The sequence below is a fragment of the Chaetura pelagica genome, unplaced genomic scaffold, assembly GCF_000747805.2.
Source record: "Chaetura pelagica isolate M959 unplaced genomic scaffold, ChaPel_1.0 scaffold412, whole genome shotgun sequence".
NCBI classification, from domain to species: Eukaryota; Metazoa; Chordata; class Aves; order Apodiformes; family Apodidae; genus Chaetura; species Chaetura pelagica.
The window spans coordinates 762,514-784,372 of NW_009952690.1; the positions used below are offsets into that span (position 1 = coordinate 762,514).

The 21,859-nt window shown below is 40.3% G+C and overlaps 1 protein-coding gene across 1 annotated transcript in view; it reads right to left on the bottom strand.

Annotated features, from left to right (window-relative positions):
- REPS2 (RALBP1 associated Eps domain containing 2) overlaps positions 1-21,859 on the bottom strand; it is a 101,042-nt gene that overhangs the window by 45,027 nt on the left and 34,156 nt on the right. The window contains exons 4-11 of the mRNA XM_009993835.1: positions 18,904-19,027; positions 16,526-16,674; positions 14,892-15,015; positions 12,094-12,191; positions 10,188-10,326; positions 8,195-8,258; positions 6,386-6,528; positions 2,899-2,993 (exon numbers count right to left, since the gene is read on the bottom strand). Of these exons, the coding sequence (XP_009992137.1) occupies positions 2,899-2,993; positions 6,386-6,528; positions 8,195-8,258; positions 10,188-10,326; positions 12,094-12,191; positions 14,892-15,015; positions 16,526-16,674; positions 18,904-19,027 (936 nt within the window). The remainder of the gene's footprint in view (positions 1-2,898; positions 2,994-6,385; positions 6,529-8,194; positions 8,259-10,187; positions 10,327-12,093; positions 12,192-14,891; positions 15,016-16,525; positions 16,675-18,903; positions 19,028-21,859) is intronic.

Sequence of the window (21,859 nt, forward strand, 5' to 3'; positions counted from 1 at the left end):
ATAATGTAATGTAATATAATATAATGTAATATAATGTAATTATAGTAATATATAGTATTTTTTATGTAGGGATCAACTATCTAAATTATATTTCCTCAAGTAGCAAAGATACAAATTAAACTGCAGGCAGACATGCTACAGATTCTTCCTTGTTTTCAACCTAGCCATAGAAAAACTAATTTTGCAGAACATCCTGCCTCCTTGAAGAACCTAGGAATGGAGCAGAAGATGCAGCTGCTCCCCCAAGAACATTACCTGACTGCAACAGCAGCACAGTAATCTGCACGTTATTGGCAGTTATAGGCGAGAATAGAAATGAGAATGGCTCAAGGAGGAGAGAGCAGAGGTAAAGCAGAAGAAGTCTGAAAGCTTAACTGCTGAAAATAAAATTTAAAAATAAACATAAAATGGGGGATTTGTTGCTTGTTTGGGTTTTTTACATTTGGTGCTGTATACTCTCTAGAGCTATTTAACTATTACTATAATATTCCTATAATTATCCTATCCACTACAGCAGAAAACTCTAAAAAACATACATTGCTCAGGAAATCATCTCCTCCTAGATTTATCCTTACTCTGCACATACATTGAAGGACCACAAATAGAAGAGTTGAAAAAACAGACATTTAATAAGATTATAAAACTACATTGGTCAGGTTACTGAAATGACATTTTATTTCTAAGAAACATGAGACGATTTTGAAAGTGAGATTTCTGAGCCTTCTGAATTATATAAAAGAATTTTCTAATCTCACAGTCCCAAAGGATGTGCAACTAAAGATTAAACTTCCTCATAATGCTGCAATAACCAAAGATCACTTTGCATATCTGGGTTATCACTTTGGAAGCCAGTGTTCTAAAAAGGACTCCTTAGACCACAGAGATACTGACGTAGATCCTGAAGTCAGAAGTTACATAAATTATTTTTAATTTATTATTTCCTTTTAGTAATTTTTAATAATGTGTATAAAAAATACAGATTTATTTATATTTAAATTACATTTTAATTTTATATTCTATCTGTATTTTTAATATATGCATGTACATTTGTATATGCCTATGCAAATGCAAGTGAAAAAGTGAAGCTGACATACAGAGGTCTTGCCTACCAATAAAAAAAAGCATTCACACAGGAACATGACAGTTTTTAAGCAGAAGACAAATAATTCTCTTTAAAAAAAGAGTATCTTAAGCTGATGCAGGGAGTTAACTCAAATACTCAGTTGCCTCTTACTACAGTCTGGAAATGGGAGTTATGCATGGAAGTATATACACACATTGGCACCAGCGAATGCGTTTTCAATGCAAAACACCTTGAATTTTGCCTCTTATACTTGTTTAAACAGTAAACCAGTATGAATTTATGCTAATGAGGCACACTTTCCAGGGACTATTGAGCTTTGTTGAATGACAGCACAGTGAAGAAGAGCCAGTATAGTGTGGCTTGTGGCACAATCTTGCAGCCCCCTGCAAACCACTCTCCCAAAATAAAGCCATATGTGAGGGACGAGGCTGTTGTGCTCTGGTGAAGGACCTGCCTATGCTGCTAACACCAGCCCATGCTAACAGAACAGCAGCACTTCTTTCAAAACTCAGTAAAGCTGCTGTTCCTTGCCCAAGCTGCTGTACAAAGAGCAATACCACCCAGGGAGGCTCCATGTATTTTAGCAGTTCCAGAAAATAAAACTGAATGCTCAAAGCATTGGCTGCAGCATTGCCTGAAGTGCTGCACTCCATATCAGCTGAGGAACGTCTGTTTGGAGGTACCACTACTGAGCTGAATTCCATAAGGAAAAGGTGGTTTCTGACCCAGGAACTCCCCAGAGCAAAGCATAGGGAGGTAACAACTAGAGAAAAGACTTGCTGAGCTGGCATGACATACCAGTACTTTTTAACTTGGAAGCAGCATCAGAAGGGCCTGTTCTTCAAGTAAGTCTGCCATTTGATTTTCTGTCTTAAATACTAAACCCCTAAATCTCACAGTATATATATTCAGAGTTGCAATATCCACGCACAACTCAGTGGCCATGGTTACTTCAGCTTTACAGGAATTTTATTTTTTTAACCTCAGTAATAAACTCTTCTCCTTAATTTACTTTTGCTTGCGATAGTCGTCCATTACAAGGCTGGTATCTGTTGTGAAATTGCTCTACAGATCTCCATTCTTCCCAAAAAGCACTCTTCTCGGCTCATTACAATTACTACCTAGATGCTTAGATGGTAGTTCCTTAGACTATGAAAAGGCTAGATATCAAAATTGAGACTGAATCACTTAGAATAGAACTCCGCATGCCTCTGCTGTACAAAATTTGGAATAGTTTCACTCTCTGAAGAAGCAAAGTACAAGGAATTAGGACAAGCCAAGACATTTTTCTTCTGATCGTCAAAATTGGGGCAGCAAGTGTGGAAACGGAGCACTGTAAACAGAAGAAGCACTCAAGAACTACAGGGCCAGGAGTACCTAACTAGAACAATCTCTGCACCTGAATACTGACATTTTCAACCAATTCTGATTCAGAAGAGATTTCACCTGAGCTCTGTCCCTGTGCCACCCCTCCTCCTGCAGCATGGGCTCTCCCCCCTCACTGCTGGGATCCAGCCCACCAGGACATGAACAGCAAAGGCGTATTTCTCCGCAGATTCCAACATTACACAAGGCTGGAGTCCCTTGATGGCTACTCCATACTCTGTTACACAGGAATATCTTCTGAAAAAAACATCAGTCTTATCCACACACTGAATGAATTGCTGAGAGAGGGGTTTGAGATGGCTTCATGAGACTTAAAGACTCCTGAAGTCCTACAACAGACTCACAGTTCTGCTGCTACAGGTACTACAGTCACTGTGAAGCTGGGCTGTTACTCTGCAAGGTTAACTACCCTGCTTCTGCCTTCTTACCTCCGTCCGACTGAAGTCCCGAGTCTGCTGACCACCTGGCAACAACTCAGAATAAGAATCAAACAGTGCACAGTCATGAATGGGCTTCAAAGAAGCTGCAGGGGAAAGAAAAATAAATAATCATAAAAAACCCTCAAATAAACCACAAACCAGAGACATGCTAACTCTTTGGTTAAAACCGGTTTCATAAAAACCTGTTCCAGCATCATTTTGTCCTTCATGTCTACATATATCAGAACTATCTTTAAGCCACAGATTACAAACACCATGAAGATCTTTCTATCTTGTGTTTTGAATAAGTCAACGTCATGAAAGGGGTAGCACATATAATTTCTGTGAAATTAGTCAGCAGCAATTCTGAGCAAACATTACCTGCAAAACAACAATTGTTTCTCTGCATTTTTCTCCTCACAGTTCAGTATCAACTTAGTTGGCCTTATGTTTTATATCCTACAGTTTATAGGATTGTTAAAGATACTTACCAAACCTTCAACTTTAATTTTTGACATTTTGAATAATGAAAAACAGCAGAATCTACTGCACAAAGGTACATTATACACTAAGATTGAAGGCCAGCAAAAAGCAAGGACACTAAACATAGTAGATCCTGAAACCTGGTCTAGTGGAACGTGTCCCTGCCCATACAGCAGGGTTGGAACTAGATGATCTTTCAGGTCCCTTCCAACCTAAACCATTCTAGGATTCTATGAATATACACCATCCTTAACTAAACAGCACTGAGAGTGGGGCAGGCAGGGAGGGGGGAAGAAAAAAAAAAATCAATTCTAATTTCTCACAGGAATATTCACAAGAACATCATTTCTATTCCACAAGATCAGGTCCTTCTGCTGATACCACTCTGGGATTAGTTCCTCTGAGATAAATCTGTCTTAAAAGCTGGAAAACAGCTTTTTTTTCAGATCAATATATTGAAAGGCAGAATAATGAATTCTTACGTCAAATTTCTAGTTTCTGGCTAGTTTATCTGAATAAACTAAGCTCTTGCAAATCTGTCATATTTACAATACAGGGGGGTTTCATACAGTGCAAATAACTTAACAGATTCCATAAATTAGTTTTAATAAAAACTTTCAGAAAAGGTGGTGGGTCAAATTGTCAATGTGCCAGGACAGCATTTGGCCACACACTTGTAGTATACAGAAAAAACCATGAAGCCAGCAGTTCACTCTTCACTGATCTGTCTTACACACCAAGTCACTTTATTTGACACTCTTATCAGATGCAAATAGTTCACTTGAACCAAATTCTGGCTCATTCTGGAACTAATGCAACACCCTAATGAAAAACAGCTTCCAGCAATCTTCACTGGGCTCGAAATAAGCAGAGAAAAAAAAACTAAACCAAACCCACAAAAACAAAACAAAACACCCAACCACCACCACCAAAAAACCACAACAAACATAAAAACAAAAAAAAACCATGAAAACACAAAAATTAAGTTTCTCTCAAAAATTTATTTTGACATTTTAGTTAAGTGTATGAGCCACTTACTGCTCACTTATCAATGCTTTTATTTCAGAAGTTGATACAACCGGGCCTCTGTGCCTTCTTCTGATTCCTGGTGTTACAGTGTGTTCAGATCTTCTGGTTTTTATTAATGCAAGACTCTGAAAAGATTGATTTCTGAATCCTGACTAGACAGCAGAATGAATGCGAGACATTTTCAGACCCTCAAGCTAATCAGAATTAGGGTATTAGCTGAGATATTTAGTGTGCCCACAAAAATAACACTAAGTCCTTTCACCTCTTACCCATAGATCAGCTTGAGATGCTTGGTTGCATGCAACACCATGGAACTATAATCATCTAAGAAAACGATAAAGACTCCAGTGCTGAAAGGGAAAAATTTGGGCAAAAGAGGATTCTCAGGGAACAACCACAGCTTACCACACTCTTCCCCTCATAGATATAACAATGTCCTACTACTAGAGATGGTTATTTCCATTACAGTTTTACCCAACAAGAATCTCCATGGAGGAGCTTACAAGCTAATTTATGATGAGAACAGGCACGAGAGTAGCGAATAAAGTGGTAGCCCTGGAGGGAAAAGGGTAGTTTTAATTATGACAAGTGAATGTAATTAGAGAGACTCAAAGTGATCAAGACTTGGAAGTGCAGGTTTTAACAGGAGCCTCTCCCTTTGGATATGAAGATAGTGGATAAGGAACATGACTCCAGCAGAAATTACTTCACAAATCTGATACAGGGTGAACATTTAATTTTCCTTACTACAGCTTGATTTGCTCTTTTCCTGTCTTTTAATATATTCAGTGTCACCAAATTTAATGGAGATTTTATTAGATCTTAAATATTATCCCTTAGCACTGTAATTATAATCTGTCATTAATCCTCCTTGCCCTAGAAAGTCATACACATATTTTAGATGGAGCAGTATATACTTCAACATTCATTTATAATTAAAAAGAGACAGAACTAAGGAGAACAAATGAAAGGGCAGGTTTCTTACTGCACATTGTTACTGAGCTATGTTGTATTTTGGATTAATTACTTCTTGGACTACACAAACTGCTGTAATCCCCCCATCATTACTGCAAATTACTTATAGAAGAATCTGTTGATTACACTAAATGAATTGCAAAAATTATTTAACCTTTGATACAACCAGTAACTCCATCTACCAAAATCAAATCATCTAGCCCCATAATCAAAGTAACAGACAAAAATACAGTGAGTGGGCATATTAAACAGAAATTTCTGGTGTAGATTGAAATTTCTGGGGAACGACTTTTTACAAGGGTTTGTAGTGAGAGGACAAGGGGCAATGGATTAAAACTGAAGGAGGGTAGATTTAGGTTAGACATTAGGAGGAAATTCTTCCGTGTGAGGGTGGTGAGACACTGGAACAGGTTGCCCAGGGCAGTCGGGGATGCCCCCATGCTGGCAGTGTTCAAGGGCAGGTTGGATGGGGCTCTGAGCAACCTGATCTACTGGGAGGTGTCCCTGTCCATGCAGGGGAGTTGGAACTAGATGATCATTAAGGTCCCTTCCAAATCAAACCATTCTATGATTCTATGAAAATGTATTAGCATAAGAAGTTGTAAAGCACTCCAGTATCATTTTCAACACACAATTGAGAGACAGATGCTTAGGGGGAGTTATCACAAGAGTTAAAAGCCATGTAAGTCTTGTTGGAAATACTTTGCTACTAATAATCATCTCACACAGTAGCTCTAATGCCACTTGAAGCACTCTTGAGCAAAGAGGTGGATGTTAAGAGGCAGGTAATAGCTACATTTTACATCACTATCTTGTGTTTTCATACATCCCCTCTTCAGCGATTGCCTCTTAAGCATGATGAAAAATGCATGCATTAAGAAGCAACCGGAGAGCCATTATGCAGCGTAGAACCCCGTCCTACTTGCAGGACGGAAAATGAAACCTGTCTCACAAGCACACTGGGTTTCTGAGGTGGCTACAGCAACGTGACCTGCCGCGGGCATGTTACCTGCTTGAAGGTACTCGGGCAGCAGCGTCTCTGGCAGCGTCTCCGGCAGCTGGTACCCGTTCTTCCTCGCCACCACGAGGTGGAAAGCAGCACAGAACTCCGGCAGCGTCAGCGCCCCATCGCAATCCACATCGCTCAGCTCCCTGCCGGCAGGACAGGCACATGTTTTCCAGGGCCTTACCTCAGGGAAACAGCCATATGCAACCACGGGGCAGACAGAAATGCAAATTTGAGAAGGGATATTTAAAAAGACAAGCACCTCTGCCATTCGCACGTGATCCTAACTTGTACACTTTGTCTCAGAGAAGATGAAGCAGGTTCATTTCCTAATGCTGAATTGTCAGGTTACTCTTTTTTACTCAAGTACATTTCTTCTTATACATCATGCCATGCAATATAATGATACATATATATTATAACATGAAATACATATCCTGTACTTCCAAGGGTGGTATTATCTTTCCAATGGTTGGAAGCACTTCTGGTCAATCCATGCAGGATCTTAAACCAGTTCAAGCAGAAAGTTAAAGATTCAGCAATGGTTACTTAGCACCATTGACTAGCCTTAAGAAAGTAACTAAACTACACGCTCTGGACAAGCTTAAATGTTACTAGCTTCTAACTAAAGTGGTTCACTCTTTAATATGCTCCTCAAACAGTAAAGCTGGACTTCAGAAATTCAAGACTAAAATTTTATAAATTAACTGCAAGAACTGAGTAATGTTTTATCATAAGCACATGGACTAAAATAAATATGTAATGTCCTAATCTTTGAAAGTAACAAGCATTTTTTAAGGTGTTGAGGTTACACTGACAAAGGCTGAAACATCCCACATGTTTAACACAGTAACACAACCTCGTAACATAATCTCAAAATTATAATTACCTATTAGAAAGGAATACTTTTCTTTAAGTTTTGCACAGAGAACATCTTGTGCCAGGAACAGAAATACAACATGTTTTGTTAACATATTGGGTTAATCTGTTCTTCTTAGGTAATTTAAATTTAAATTCCAATATTCACTTCCCCCAACGCTATGTTTCTTCAGTTGTTTTTATTTTCACAACTGCAAATCCACTTTGAAAAGATTCCAGACATATTCTTTGACCCTGACAGATGTTTAGGCTCTTCTAAGCTTTTCCTCTCATCTGTCTTCATAAAAGCATATATAAAAATAAAACCTCTATCAGCACTTCTGATCAATGTTTAAAACTGTTTGGCCTTCCTAGCTGAGATGCAAGGATGACACTGAATCACTAAGCACCATGTTGTTAGTGAAAATAATAGAATCTTTGTCAAGTTTTATCATGTGCAGTTCCATCCACAATCATTTCTAAATAAGCTCATTAAAAGGAAATGTACTGGTTCATTAGAAAAACACTGATGAATTATGCAGTTGTATTTACTAAAAATTAGGCATTAATTAGGCCTCCTCTGACAAAACACAGCCAGAAACATAAAACCAACAACACATCTAAAACATTCCAGAGGTGCTTTCTTCTGTGTCATTTCATGAAAAATGTCGGTTTGTTGAGCTAATGGCGCTGCTTACAATATACTTAATAACAGCTCCCAGTTACATCACTGTTTAAACCTTCCCAGTCCTGCTGAGTAGCTGAACATCTCTCCTGAAAACAAGCGTATCAGGAAGATTGATGAGCATGCTGCTGCTTGGGCCTGAATGTGATTCTGGAGATAAAAGCAGTAATTATAACTGAAGATACTTTTCAAAATTTCACACAAGTTCTTGAATGAAGCGTCTTTTTAAAAAATGGGATACACAGCCCCAATACTATTATGGTACTCACCAGATGTGAGAAAGCTCAGGGATGGGGAGCTTTGATTTTGTGAAGAAATTCTTTGCCACAGAACCTGTTGGGAAACCAAACCTTATCAACCATTGGAAACTAATTCTCCAATTACTTACCTCTGATCAGGGCAACCGCACCAGAAGCGGCTGGTTACTTTACGTCCAAGAGACGCTCAGATTAACTGGATGTTAATACAGCTGTTGGACCGTTTGTTGCTTGTTAAGTAAGTGACAGAGAAAGCCAGACAGAGCTGTTGACCTCATTTCCCCATTCCCTCCATATGTGACAAATAAACACAGGAAAACAGGCTTCAGTACTAGTGACTCTAACCAGTGTAATTAGTACGTCACCAGTGATGACATAACAGATGTCTATAGCTCTGTTTCACCCAGAAGCCACGTGTGTGGCAGTACAGTGCCACAGTGTCTGCACTGCTCTCCCAAGGCACTGCTTGAACCATCACTTTTCCCTGAAATGGTTCAAATATTATAAAAAAGAAAACAATTACAAACAAACAAACAAAAAACCCCACTAGATTCAGATAGCACGCAGCCACTGCCCTGCTGTGGGCATTCTCACTCACCCTGACATAAGAAACTTTCTCATTCTTCTCCTGGCTAACAAACCCATTTCTTCAACATCTAGGCTTATAAAACATATGGCAACATGAAGCACAGACTTCTAGGTCTACACTACCTCTTCCCCTTGGGCATTCAAGTCAGATAATACTGCAGTGCATAAGAAAAACTGTAACTGGGGCAGGTTAAAGACTCACCTAGCACAGCATGTCCTCTCCAGCACTGGATGCCAAGAGAGGAGTATGTAACCATGACAAACCCACATAATAATAACGTAACTCAGAATGTCCCCAAACTCTGACCACCTGTGATTCAGGAACTTTCTCAATCAGGAGTAGCAGTTAAATTCTGACAGATTCTTCAATCACAGATTCCTCAAATAATTTATTAAACCTGGAGAAACCTCTATCATCTGTATCACCCTGCAGTAAGGATTTCTACAGCTTAATTATTTTAAGATGTTGTGGAAGCTCCAATTTATAAACAGTATTTTTGGATGTGCAAGGACTGCCTGAGAATCTTGCTCAACATAAAGGAAAATGCACAACTACCTGAGAGGGTATATATGCATATATTCACGCACACACAGTTACAGACATACTTTGCTCTGTAACAAAATACAATGTTATTGAACAATCATTTTCTCCTTCAAGCAAATTTTATGAAGGAGACTTAACAGAGGCAAAGAACTGGTTTAGCACTAGTTTCTGTCAGCAACAGGCAATTTATTTAAACTTTTGGCTGGATCCAAGCCTCCTAAGCCCCAGTAACACATCAGGGCTCAGGAAAATTGCCTCAGTTTAAAGCCTGTAGTGACTTCCTCTGCAGGCCAACTGTCTGTACCTGCAGTGACTCCTCTCGTGAGCAGCTCGATCCTCCTATTCAGGATGGAAATGCAATCTAAATATGCTGTTAATAATACTTTATCATGTGTGTGCTCTCCAGGTTTTGCTTTTAATGACTTTGAAGTCCAAATCCCAGTCTTTCAGAGCCATAAACATGCATTCTTGACCACACAGGACAGTTAACTGCACCCTTCATTTTTTCACATGGATCCTGCCACATTTCTGCTGGGAAAGCAAGCACAACACTGAGGGCTTTTTCAGATCAGTATTTGCTGCAGGTGTGTTCCACAAATACAGTGGATGAAATACAGAGAGCTCATTTTAATTTTTACCAAATTGCCAACATTTCTCCTTTAGATGTAATTCTTTTTCTAAAATCAGGAAATTTAGGAAAGAACATAAGGGCCACAGTATTGGTTTGCTTTTTGAGTTGTCTGCCTTTAGAAAGAAAACTCAATCAACTCTTCCTCACTCCAGAGAGAAAAAAAAATCATTTATCTGCTTAACACGTCTCACCCCTCAGCCTGGTCCCTTTACTCAACACACACAATGTTTAGTAAAAATTACCTGAAATAAAGGAGTTCAGGTCAGGCTGCAGGGACCTGAACTGGTTGATGTAGTAGTCTCGTTGCTCCTCTGTTATCCTCCAAGGGTCATCTGAGTAGTGGGTGCTGCTGTCCTGCTGCTCCCGCTCTGCTGAAAGAGACTGAAGGGAGGAACACTGACTTCAGTTGCAAGCAGGGGAGCAGAAAGGCACTGGGAACCTCAAGAAATCAGATTCTTATATTAGCAGGCATTTTAAAACTATGAGAAGCAGAAATGGCCACACTGATTATTGCCTCACTACTCATCTATTAATGCTGAGGCTAACATTAGGTATCTTTACCCAGGCAATTAAGGGAAGTTTTATATAACCAAAGCTAAAAGAAAAAGGAAATCTTACTAGTGCTGACCACAAAAATGAAACTCCAAGACATATTTTATTACATCTGCATTCATTTTGGGGGTTCATTTTGACTGCCATGCATTACAACCCTGAACCACACACTGTCTACCTGAAAAAGACAGAATCAGTGAAGGTCCTAAAGCTGTATTTATGCAGCATGGTGCATGAAGATTTAGCTTTGCTAAGGAACTATGTACTTATTCTTAAGAGTGGTGCTGTAACTAGAGCTATACTGCTTCTGGACTCTCTGTCACTCAGGTAACTTGGCACATACTATGCCAAGCCAGGGAGATATGTGAAATCCTAGAGACCTCAACCTTCTGTCACTTTCCACAGTTTAGGTAAAAATCCTACCTTGGGAAAAATAATACCCTGGAGGAGAAGGACGTTTAATTCATTTGTGTCTTTGCTTTCCAATTTACTTTTTTAAAGGGATGTCTGTATGTTTAGTAGGTTGGGTGGTGGTGTTTAGAAGAGGGCTGCTGGTACAATTAGTGTCTTTGTTAAACTGGAACGACAGTATTTCAAGATGCTTTAGGCCTGGAGGACAACACTTTTAAATAGAGAAGGCAAGCATGAACAATAACCAGGCTCCAACTGGCTCCACAACAGCCCTTTCTTTGTCATACCTGTCCATTTCCTAAGAATCAAACACAAAACACTTGTTCTGAAATACATCAAAAGATCCTCGAAACAGGCAACATCATAAAGCTGTAAATTAATTTTCATTTCAAAGAGCTGTACAAATGCACCCCATTTCATTTCAAGTCAGCACAAATTATGTGACTACATGTAAATCTTTTCCTGAGGCTCAGGTGACATTTCATTATGAGCATAGGGTGCTAAGCACTAAGGGAAAAGGTACAGAGTTTTACTTGTTTAGGAAAAAAGCTCTCCCTTAGGAGAGCTTTGTCCTTCCTTGAGGCAAACTACCTGTTTGCATAATAAATGCACAGCAGGCACACTGGAACATCAGAAAAATTCACTTTTGCAACCATCAGGAAAATATAGGACCCACCTCATCAAAGCAAACGCCCAGAAATTAATTTATTCTGTTTGAGATGTGATTTAAGCAAGTGGGGTGAAAAAACAGAGTATGAAGAATATTAGACCATAAATTCCGTGCATGTGTTACAGACAACACACTAAATCAAGCAGGAATCTCTGTAAAACCTCATCTGTTTTAAATTATTTCATTTTTGCTAGGATAACTTTTTTTTAATTATTATTTATTTTTATTATTGAACTGAGGATTCTCATTCTAGTTTTCCTATCTATACTATTTGGTGCTTCTCATTCTACTTAGCTTCAGTAATTTAATTAACTGGATTATTTATTTTATTTTCTCCTTCCTACCAGCTTTTTTATTACTTTTTCATGTACTAGAAGAGCACACTTCAGCCTCTAGTCTAAAAACATCTTATAGAACACTTTTTACTTTGGAAGTGAGAATTTCCTGCCTCTTTTTGGTTTTTTTCCTATTGTTCTATTAGCAGCACTACCAAAGAAAAATCTACAATTCATTACCCGATTAAGAATTGAACAGGTGACTGCAGGTTTGGCTCCATAATTCCCTGATGATTGTCCATCTTGCTGGTGAGTAGAATGTCTGACTTCATAAGGAGCTAGAGACATTTAAAATAAAGTATATAAATGAAAGGATAATCAGAAAGATTCTACTAGGCTAAAGGAAATAATTAAATACCTCAAGGTCAAGACTCCAGCTTATGAACCTAATATCACAGTTGCAAAGTTCATTCTGACAAGTATCTACCAAGAGAGCATAGTATCATTGTATCAAAGTCCATTTCGCCTCCTGCAACAAAATTCTAGCTACATACTTGTCTTTCACATTACATCATTCTTCTTCAGACATTACTACCAGAAACAATTATATATTACTAGATCACAGACATCATTGTTCTTAACATTCAATTATATATTTATGTAGCCTGCTCGCGTATTTATACATTTTATATACTTATATCCATATATAGCAAAAGAATGCACTACAAGCAAGAAGAAATAATTCAACTGAGCTGCAAAAAATATGCTTTGACAATGCAATCAAGCAGTAAAACACTGACTTTTCATATACTCTTCTTCCCCTTTCCCTAATTTCTGTTCAAAGTCAAAATACATGACTCAACGCATTGCATTATTTGGAGTAAAGTTAGTAAAGAAAAGTAACAATTACTTCTTTTGCTAAAGTAAGTCATTTACAGTTCACTGCAGCAAATATAGTAAGTGGTGACATAACAGTACATTTAAGAACAATGTTTTAAAAATAGGTCAAGTACGCAAACACAAAGGCAACTCACTTGCAAAACCTTGCAGAGCTGAGAACTTCTGCTGCCAGCCTATTTAAAATGTACCAATTCAAAGACAGTCTGCATTAGATAGACAGAACTTAAAAGAGCCCTCATGAAAAGTGAGACCAAAAAAATCTTCCACAGGAAGACCTTAAAAATTCCACTCCTAACCCACTCACTTTCCTAAGTGGTCTTATCCTCTGTTGATATCTATTTTTGTTCCTGTATAAGTAACTTCTAATTTCAGAAAAAAAAAAAAAAGAAAAAAAAACAAAACAGGAAGTTGGGAAACACAGAGGCACCCTTGGAGAAGAGATTTAGGCCCAAGGCCACACTGTTGTGTGTTAACTAGCTAGAAAAACTTCCTAAACTACCAACAAAAAAAGGAGAATATTAGTCATGGTTGCAGTGTGAAGGGCTTCCCCTGAAGACAGACTGTCCAGTTTTGGGGTCAGATGTGCAATACAGACCAGCTCACCCAGCCCTGCACTGGGGCACTGACACCTCCCATGGGTGTGCTAACATGGTGGTTTCAGAGTCACCCTTACAAGTGCTCTTCAGAAAACTAGAAGGGTCCTAATCTTAAAGGCCAGGAAGAGCCAGTGGGTCACCTAGCCTGGCACTTGGTACAGCACAGGCCATAAAATGTTACCTGCTTGCTGCCACTGAGAACACATTTGGCTGATGTGTCTCCAATGGGATTAAAATAGGAGAGATTCCTTTTCTGGAAAAAAGGAGAAATTCCCTTTCTAAAAAACAACAATAGTGTTCTAAACCTCTAGGTTTTTATCACCGTAAGTGATGGAATAATTTTAGAAGTTGACAGCTGGATTGGATGCTACTGTCTCTACTGACTTTGCATGGCTGCTGGCCCCATGAGAAATTTCACTAAGTTACAACTGCAGCCAAATTCAGAAAACAAAAAAAACCCAGCATCCAAAATATCCCCCATAGCACTGAGATTAGGGGCAGAGTGCAAGACAGGTGACACAGTCAGCTGTCCCAGTGGCTGCCTCCTGCCAGGCCCTTCAGGGTGTGGGCTATTTGGCACTTGTCTCCTTCAGTGGAGCAGAGGTGTGTTCTCTAAACAAACAGCAGTTAACCTAACCAATGAATGGCTGTGACTCAGCACAGGTAGGATTTTCATGTGAAGGCTACTTGATAGTGTTGAATACACTTGTTGTGGCTGCAGGGAGTTTCCACATGCTGCAATAGCTCTGCTTTTTGACTCACTTGTAAACGAGGTCAATAGGTAAAGGACTAGCATCCTCCACGCCTCAGTCACTGCAGATTCACTAATTGAAAGCAGGAGAGATGCTACACCAATGCCTACTACTGCCACCATTTTGGTGACCAGATGTTGCCATCAGGAGAGCACAGGTGCCTTACTATAAACAGAAGTTTCTAAAGCCTTCGTAGAGCTGCCTTCTGCCCCACTCCCCTCTTACTAAAATCAGCATGTTTTGCCACCTACTGTAACGGCAGTGAGATCGAGGACAGCGCATCAGTCAATGTAATGCCTTATTTCTGTTTGTTTTGCCTAAGGCACATTGTGGGACTGTTTTTATATTCATGTCCTACTGTTACTTCCTTTACAAAACCAGAGAGATTATTATCCTTTCCTGCAAAGGAACATTCACAGCCAATCTGAAAACTAATACAGCAGCTGCTTAAATCAGGAGTGGGTTTTTCTTCCCCTCTAATGAAACAAAAAATTTCATGCGCTAATGACAATACTCACAAACACTGTCACTAGGATATGTTGCACAAGGTCTTGTCAGAGATTAGGTATTAGCATTTATTTGATAACAGTGACACATAAATCTAACTAATTTACCAGAAAATGAACAGGATTGAATTATCAAAACAAAATTAGATGACTGAATCATTTTCCAATATACAAGTCTAATTAAATGTTAAAAACACTTGTCAGGTGAAATTTGGATGCTTCCAACAAGGAAAAAAAAAAAGGAAGAACTGAATACAATGTGTACATCCCAATTTTTATCCTACCTCCATGCTGCTGCTCTGGCCCGCTTCTTGATTTACCATATCCATAACTTAAGGGTATTCTCTGGTACGTAGATGGAGAAGCAGGAGGTGAGCAGATTGGAGACATTGATGGAGACTTGGGTTCCTATTTCAAAAACACAACAACACAAAAGGGAATTCTGAGATGACAGCTGAACAACCAAACAATCCTGCATGGGAATCTGAGTCTGTAGAGCACGATGGACTGAGATAAAGCAAATGCCGTAGTTCCCTGACACCCTTTGTTTTCCAAGAAAAGGCTCCTTAAGAAAACAAAATTGGTAAAGACAGAGTTTGGTCTTGAGCCTTCTCAGGGCAAACCATGACAATGCCATAGCAAAGCTCTACAATGAACAGCTGAAGGTACTTCACTTCCAAAAGATACCTGAGAATTTTATGTAGAATGCTTAATGTGAGTGGGTATCTTTGAATTTACTTAACAGATTTAGTTAAGGTGAGTGCATTCTTTGTGGGAGAGCATTTTTCGTAACACTTAAAAAAATTAAAATAACCTCCAAATTGGTATCTTAAGCACTCTGTGGATTTTTAAGTGTTACTGGGTATCCATTCTGCAGCATTCTTTTAAACTTAATTTACAAATTGTTTAAGAAGACTATGTGATCCTGAAACAGTTTACTGCATAAAGAGAAAAATATAACACAGCACAGATAACCTAGATGGAGCCACGGGTTTGAGAGAACCATTTTGCTTCAGTGTCAGTACACACAGGCAGAGAGGCTCTTCCTCCTAATCCTGTTATTCCACCCGTGTATCTTGTCATCAGCTCACTCCTGTTGGCTGACCTCAGGCTGGGAATGCCATTACTCACAGCGACACACAGTGTGATAAATGTGTGCACGTTACACAAGGATAAGGAGCTTGCCACCAGGCATTGACAACATCACCTGATATGGTACCAGAAGAGAAGGTGTCAGGCCTGGGGAAAATTATGTAAATCAAGCTTGTGCCATGACACCACTTGTACTTGAATAAGCACTCTCAGCTCTCCTAAATACAGGTAATTCAGATCTCACTTAGACAGCTTTATTAAACTGGCAACTCAGAAAAACAGATACTGGGATGATGTTTCACTGAGGACAAAAGAAAAGTAGATTTTTTCTGAACTACTCCCGGAGGAGATTAGAATGGAAGAAAACCTGGTGGTCTTATCCCACCCAGAAACAGCGACTTGTGACTCAACACCTCTTCTCCAGCTGAATATTTCTGCAGTGACTCAGCATCATACTGGTGATGAGAAACTGCCTGCTTTCCTGTTCTGTTCCACAGATAGATTTCTATTTGCTCCTCCTTCCCTGGTCCTCTCCAAGAAACAGTACTGGACTAAGTAGCAGGACAACACTGAAATAACTTATACAGAATATTACAGGGCTTACAGCTTTATAAAAGCTTATACAGAGAATTCCCTTCAGAGATGCAAGTAGGATGCATCAAAATCAGAGCACAGCCCCCATGGGGATTATTTGCACATCAGGAGTTCACTTCTTGTGTAGTACTGCAAAACTGAGTGAGTCCACATGAGTGCAATCATTTACATGACCGGACCCAAAAGGAGGATGCATAATGACATATTGGTCTGAAGGAGACAAGCCTGTTACCTGTTTGTCCCCTTCATCTGTTCTTTTGTAGGAATTTTTTTCCAAAGTTGCATGTGGAACCTGAAATTTAACTCCATGGGGTTCTGCTGGAGTCCCATAACGTACTTCACTGTCATTTTTCAGCGCAACAAACCGCGGCAGAGGCAATTCTTCATTAAAAGAGAGAAAAATTCAATTGAGACTACAGAACAGTTAACATACTTTAAGTAGTATCATCTTGTAAAACCAGTGAAAAGTTTATCTATAAGAGAGTGCTATTTATACTTTGTAACGTTTATGTGTGGAACTCCTGTGCTTATTTTATGTCTTAATAAAAATGTGAACGTTACACAAAGCTACTTTCAGTAGCTTAACATATAATCTCTCCATGCAAAAAGAAAGAAATAAGCCTTGTGCACGTTACTAAAGCAAGTGGCAAACTCATTTCCTGCCTTGAAAACGTTGTCTGTAATGGAAAGGATAGTTTCCCACAGGAACTGTGGGACTGATGAATTAATCAGTCAAGACTACAGTGTCCCCGAAGCTGCCATCATAAAAGGAACAAATTAAAAATGGTAGGGTTCAGAGATCATGCCAAGGCCTTATAAGTCGAACAAGTCAAAGGGTCCCATCTCTTCTCTGCAGAGCAAAATAATGACATTTTGTCACTCTTTAAGATGACTCACAACTATTTTGAAGAAAAAACATTTATTTTTGTGCACAGTCACCCTGAAAATCAATACAATTAAAATTAAGAGAACAGTCAAAACTGAGCAAAGCCATACATCACCTCTGTAACTATTTACACCTACAGCTACTACCAGGAAGAGAAAGAAATCAACTGGAGTTTGGTGCATGCTACTGACCCCACTCTAAAGGCATTCATACATTTCAAGAGAAAATGTAATTAGCAATGGAAGCCTTTCAGTAACACTAAGTAAGCGGGATATCAATACAAGGATTGCAAGTTCCCTTCTTCACTCAAATTTGTGGATTATTTGCAGATGCTGAACTTGTAAAACAGACACAATAAATCTCACTTAGTTCAGGTTTCTAATTTAGTTTGTTGGGTTTTGTTCTTGTTTTTGTTTTGGGTTTTTTTCTAATTAACATCCTTAGAAAGGACAGCAATGCCAGGGAGAGCGCACAAGCTGTCAGTAAGGAACACTGTCAGACAATCCAGGCTGCTACACTTCACCCCTAATTTAAACTCCCTTGCCAGCAAGGCACCAAACCAAACCATCCAGCTGCATCCGACCCCCTCCACTTGGGCGGGAGCTTTGCACTGCAGGAGCTCAACTCACACAGGTCTGCATGTGCTAGATAGCCCAGCTTCCGACCCCAGGATAGGGCAGATCTGGGAACCCTCCTCCCCCAGTACCTTGTAACACAGGTGAATTTTATGTTTTGTTGCCCTTAGCAGGGACAGCAGAGCAGAAACTGCCCTGGGAGCAGTGGCCCAATTGCGAGGCTATAGCTAAGTCCTGCCTTTTCTACTTCCTCTCCTCTCCAATCTCACGGTGGATTGTGCCACTGCCTCCAGTGGGATGGTGGCAAGCACTCTTGCCCAGAGCATGGCCTCATGGCATGGTTCAAAAGCCTGCGTGAGACATGGGAGCTAAGGGCTCAAACCTGTTCAGGCTCAAAAAAAGCGACGAGTTGTGAAGCCTGAGACCTGCTGAGTCAAAGCCTGCATCACCAAGGTAAGAACATCAAGTTCCTTCCATTTAGTTGCTATCAAGGTTACACAGCTAAAAAGGAGCTGCTTTCTCTCTTCACTGCTCCAGTTTGAGAAGCACCCTTTAAGAAGTATTTTTCTCTATCAAAAGTGGCACATTTAATATTACTGTCAATTCACTGGGAAGAATAGATCCATTTTAAATTACATCTAATACATGTTTTCATGCCTACTGATAGGAAGCATTATGATTTTGTCACCACTACCCATTTATTCTACCAGGTTTACTTGCTCATATAGATGAGCACGGCAAGCTCCCTTGCACAGGGGGGGACCCCTCACCTGTCCATGCCCCCTGCAACACACCTCCACCCAAAGTGGCTGTCAGCTCCCACTCTGCACAGCTGTCAAGATTAGAGGCTACAGGAGAGACAGGAATGCATCCCTAGCACCGATCAACTGTCATTTATGCCATTCTTTTGGTAATATCTCTTCCAGATGGGAATGTCATCTCAGCTTTGCCATACATGTAATTCCTTGCAATTTTCTCCCATCTACTTGGAGAATGTAACATTACCATCTTACTTTCTCTCTCTGCTCCTCAAAATACAATTGTCTCACAGACACATTAGAAGAAAAGTTTACCACCATGGAGAGATGCCAAGCATTAAAAGAAGCAAGAAGCAAGCGCACAGCTCTGCAAGATAGATTTGCTACTTACCATTCTTAATGCTCTCAATCCGTACTGGGAGCCCTGACTGTGCTGCTGCAATTAACTTCAAAGCAATATAAAACTGAGCAGGACCAAAATAACCCACACGCTTGGCTCCACAAACTTCTGTAATCTAAGAGAAAAGAGACACAGTCTTGGTCAAATTGTTGGTCACTCTTCAAGGGAGCGTAAACACCTCTACATAAACAAAGAAATATTATTTTTTTAAAGTAAAAAGTGTGTTGTGTTTAAAGGTTTTCATACTAGCTAAGATTTTAATAGTATGTGAAATGATAACTTAAATGTATTTTCCAGTAAAATATTTCCAACACAGAAGCTGTGGTATTCACAGAAAATTGCACTTTGTATTAGCCCTTACAATAACAGTTCAGACAATTACTGCAACTGGACTATAAACACAAGAAGGACCCTATTGCTCTGCTTGAGCCCAACACTTGTGAAAATTAACATGGTCTCAGCACTGAAACTTAATTTCTATATATACTTCACTGTTTGCTTCATTCACCCACCTCTTTGAAGCAAGCAGCTCCACATTCGCACACTCAGACAACAGCTAAACAAACAACAGCTATCAGCAGGTTTAAAGCACAGGCAATAACTCTGCCACATAAGAGCTCCCAGATGTTCACAAATAAACCTCAGCCAGCCACTGAGGTTAGAACAAAGCCCCATACCCGCCAGACAAAAAGCTTTGAATTGTTTTCCTGTAAATGCACCCTGATTGGCAACCTCTCCTGGCTGGTGAGGAACACTGCCCCAGAGTAGGATGACAGAAAAGCTGTGCCAATTCTTCATGGCTAAGTGCTGTTCTCCAGAGAACCCCATCTATGGATCACTCCCAAAACATAACAGCATGACAGAAACTATTCCCATGTCATGTGTATAAGCAGATAGCACAAATTATTAGTCTATTTTTTCCAATTTATTTTTATATGGGCATACATACACACAGTGTCAAAACGTCATGTGAAACAATTATGGAAAAAAAATGTTTGAATAGTAATTCTTATTAATCAAAGAAAATTATCATAAAGTGAACTCTTTCTTCTCTGGATGTGGCTTCTGCTTTGACTGATTGAGCTCTGGCTTCCTTCTCTTCTTGCATGTTTTGGACATGCATGGCTTAATTGTTTGATCACAGGATGTATCAGGCAGCTTTCTTTTCTCTTGCTGCATGATGAAAAAGGATATTGATTGTCTTTACAAGATCAGCTTCAATAAACCAGCAGCATTTGCTATTCCTTCTTTTTCTCAAGTCACTTTTTTTTTTATCCCCCCCTTCTTTGATTTTTCTGGTGGGAACACAGGGCACTTGGATCTGCCCAAGATGGATGGTGCTGAATGTCGAGGCATGATTAAAAATAGGAGTGTTCCTTGAAGGGAGGAACAGATTGAGAGGAACTCCTTGGAGAAGAGCTGTGTCTGGCTCAGGGTGCAGAGAGAAGCCAAACACATCGCATCCACCTTGGTGGATGGCACTATGCAGACCCCAGTGCTGCAGAAGGTTCCCCACTGCCCTAGGGAGCAACACTGTCTACTGGGGGGACCTGCTACAGCAGTGGGTGCCCCAACAGCAGCCCACTGGGGTCCTGTGGCAGGAGCTGCCAGCACAGGTGGGTGCCCACTGTGCTGCAGGAACAGCACCTCCCTGCCTGCCCGCGGTGTGGGCATCACAGTACCTGCATCAGTACCATTTCTGAACTCCAAAACAGGCACTGGCTTGCTCCTCCTCATCCCTGGAAGCTCCTATTCTCTCATCCTGCTGCCCACACCTCCCACTCCTGCACATTCCTTCCTCACCAGTGGCCCTGACTCTGACTGACACAGCAGCACGGGGCACAGCCCAACAGGTCTGACCCACACACCAGGGCTGTGGCCCTGCTGGCTCCCCACAACTCCAATAACTGGGAGACAAGCAGATGGAGAAGGAGCACAACCAAGCTGAAACTCAATCTGGGTAAACAGGCCTGGTTTGTTACGGGAGAGGTTTGTTAAACAAAAGACCAACACTGAGGAAGGCAGTTTGCAAAAGCTGGACATCCACCTGCACCCAGGCTCTCCTGCGGGGGGTGTAGTTGCTCACCTCTTGCATGACACACAGATGGTGCCTGGGAGAGCAGCTGCTGCAGCAAAAAAATCATAGAACTACGGAATAGTTTGGGTTGGAGGGGACCTTAAAGATTATCTAGTTCAAACTGCCCTGCCATGGGCAGAGACACCCTCCACCAGACCAGGCTGCTCAAAGCCCCATCCTACCTGGCCTCAAACACTGCCAGGGATGGGGCATCCACAACTTCCCTGGGCAACCTGGGCCAGGGTCTGACCACCCTCACAGTGAAGAATTCCTTCCTAATGTCTAACCTCAATCTACCTTCTTTCAATGGCCCACAAAATCCCTGGGTGTACAAGGAAGTGTATCCTAGCAGCATTTTTCTCCTAGCAGCGTTTTTCTCCTCGTGGGCTCCTGTCCTACTACAGCATCCTACACTTGCTGGCACAGAGGACTGGCATTACTGTGACTGGCATTTCCTCTTGCTAGCTGCTAGAAAGAAGAAACACTGAGCAACTGGGACATTATTACATAGAAATTTGTGAGGCTATCAACTTCCTGAAAAGATACTGAGAGTTAAATTTTCCGTATCTTTTTCCATTGTCACTTTGAAACGCTCACATCATTGAATGCTGTAAATGCTCTGCTTGCTCCTGATAAGGAAACGTGAACATTTTATTCTGATCAAGCAGACTAAGGATACACTGTCTCTCACAAATACGGTGTTATTTCTCAAGCACTCTTACAGACAACCAACCTGAAACTGCCACTCCGTAGTTTTGCTCTTCAGGGTAGTAACAGATACATATCTTGCAGGCACAAGCTCCTCTGTGTTATTTGTGCAACTAATTCCCAACCTCTTTGTTAACAGCAAAAGATGCAAGCTGACAGATC